Below are 2,275 nucleotides of genomic sequence, written 5' to 3' on the forward strand. Positions count from 1 at the left end.
AATTCTTTACAGGTTCTTAAAATTCACCAGAATTCAAGTCAGTCACATCACAGTAGTGACGTATTAACATAACATAGCTATAGTGCCCCTATAAAAATGATATTATAATAATGAGCACCCTTGTTCGTATTCAAGTCAACCAACAGAAATCTCCTTAAAAAGTAAAAAATAATCTCAAATCAGAAATCAGAAACATAAATCTGTATTCAATAATATATCTCCCGCGCTTTCAACACCAGCCGCAATTTTTCTAAAACTATATGAATCACACTGAAGTACAAAGATTACCCCCACCGACCACCACATCATCACCTTTCTCCAAAATTTTCCAGTCAAATCCTCGCTTAACATGCGATATGCGACCTTTATTCCATCTTCTTCTCACTATAAATTCTAATGTTTTTCTTTCATTTCCTAGCAATGCTAATGCCTGGGCGGGTCTCTCTCTTTCCCTCTCTAGCTACATAAAACCCTAAGCAGTATACTTCATTCATCAATGGCTACCTCAAATGCTTTTATGTTGAATTCAAATCCAACTTCAAACTTATTTTCAGTTTCCAGTGATTCTCATATTTCACAATCATCTAATAAATCATCTTTTGGTCGAGTTACATTACCTGATCATCACAAAAGTAGCATATATTCGAGTCGAAGATCTCTCCGAGCATCATTTATTTCACCTACTGTGTTTTTATCAATGGCTGAAACTAGTTCATCTTTACCACACATGTGGAGAGAGATTCAAGGATCAGATAATTGGGAAGATTTAGTTCAACCTTTAGATCCACTTCTTCGTGACGAGATTATACGATACGGTGAATTCGTTACTGCCTGTTATAAAGCTTTTGATCTTGATTCTACTTCAAAGCGTTACTTGAACTGTAAGTACGGAAAGAAAAGTATGCTGAAAGAAGTTGGAATGGAGAATTGGGGTTATGAGGTTACTAAATACATTTATGCGACACCAGATATCAATATACCAACACAAGTTGGAAGCGGTTGCAGTCGCTGGGTCGGATATGTTGCTGTTTCAACTGATGATGAAGTAAAGAGGCTTGGAAGAAGAGATGTACTGGTGACTTTCCGAGGCACTGTGACGAATTCTGAATGGATTGCTAATTTCATGAGTTCTTTGACTCCAGCAAGATTAAACCCTGATGAATCGTCAGATGATGTGAAGGTTGAATCAGGTTTTCTCAACTTGTATACATCAGATGATAGTAGTTGTAAATTCGGTGTTGGAAGTTGCCGTGAACAACTTCTTTCTGAAATTTCCAGAATTATTTCGAAGTACAAAGGTGAAAACATGAGTATTACTTTGGCAGGGCACAGTATGGGTAGTTCTTTAGCTGTGCTTCTTGCTTATGATATTGCAGAACTTGGTTTGAATAAAATTGAGTCTAAGTGCCCTAATCGAGATGTACCAGTTACGGTGTACTCTTTTGGAGGTCCTAGAGTTGGAAATTGCGGTTTTAAGGATCGATGCGAGGAATTAGGTGTAAAAGTATTAAGAATTGTAAATATAAATGACCCGGTTACAAAATTACCCGGGGTCTTTCTAAATGAGCATTTTAGAGCTTTAGGAGGTAAATATGAACTTCCATGGAGAGTTTCATGTTATGCTCATTTAGGAGTAGAACTCGCTCTTGACTTTTTTAAGATGCAAGATTTATCTTGCGTTCATGATCTTGATACATATATCAAGTTACTTAGATGCCCTAAAATGGTTGAAGTAGCTGGTGGCGATGGAGTTGATTTCTTAAGCAAGTTATGGACATCATCCGTCTTATGTGCACAAAACTTGGATACATGGCAGTGGGAGTTTGCTGCGACAAACATAGGCAACTTGGTTCAAGCTCTAACTATCATGTAATCACTGGATGTAGGTAGGAACTTAAATTCATTAGTTTTGCTGAATATTCTGCACATATATATGTATAGATAGGTTGTAGACAATTTTGTAGCAACTACTAAAGAGAAGATTAATTAGTGACCAAAATTTTCAGAAATATATTTGTTCCTGTTCTAATATTCACAATTTGTCGTTATGAGCACTGTGAATGAAAGAAAATCTTTAATATTGAGAACTACCCCTATGATCTTATGTTGAGTTTAGCGCTGGTTTAACTAAGATAATACTAGCTTCAATCAACTATTAGAATCTGCGTTATTCAATTAATAAATTTTCAATAGTTTGTTCGTAATTAATCAAAAAGTATATAGTTAGTGTTCTTGGACTGGAGATCGCATTTTGTTTTTCTGCATGTCCATTTTG

The 2,275-nt window shown here is 35.9% G+C and overlaps 1 protein-coding gene across 1 annotated transcript; it reads left to right on the plus strand.

Annotated features, from left to right (window-relative positions):
• The first annotated feature begins 496 nt into the window (after window positions 1-496).
• On the plus strand, window positions 497-1,873 carry LOC113280352 (galactolipase DONGLE, chloroplastic-like). Its single transcript, XM_026528991.1, has one exon. It carries the CDS (start codon window positions 497-499, stop codon window positions 1,871-1,873), a length of 1,377 nt encoding a protein of 458 aa, XP_026384776.1.
• The last annotated feature ends 402 nt before the right edge of the window (window positions 1,874-2,275 follow it).

This window comes from Papaver somniferum, chromosome 5 (assembly GCF_003573695.1).
Source record: "Papaver somniferum cultivar HN1 chromosome 5, ASM357369v1, whole genome shotgun sequence".
NCBI lineage: Eukaryota > Viridiplantae > Streptophyta > Magnoliopsida > Ranunculales > Papaveraceae > Papaver > Papaver somniferum.

Excerpts from the sequence above, each read along its gene's own strand:
- LOC113280352 (XM_026528991.1), top strand. The coding sequence starts at position 497 with ATGGCTACCTCAAATGCTTTTATGTTGAATTCAAATCCAACTTCAAAC.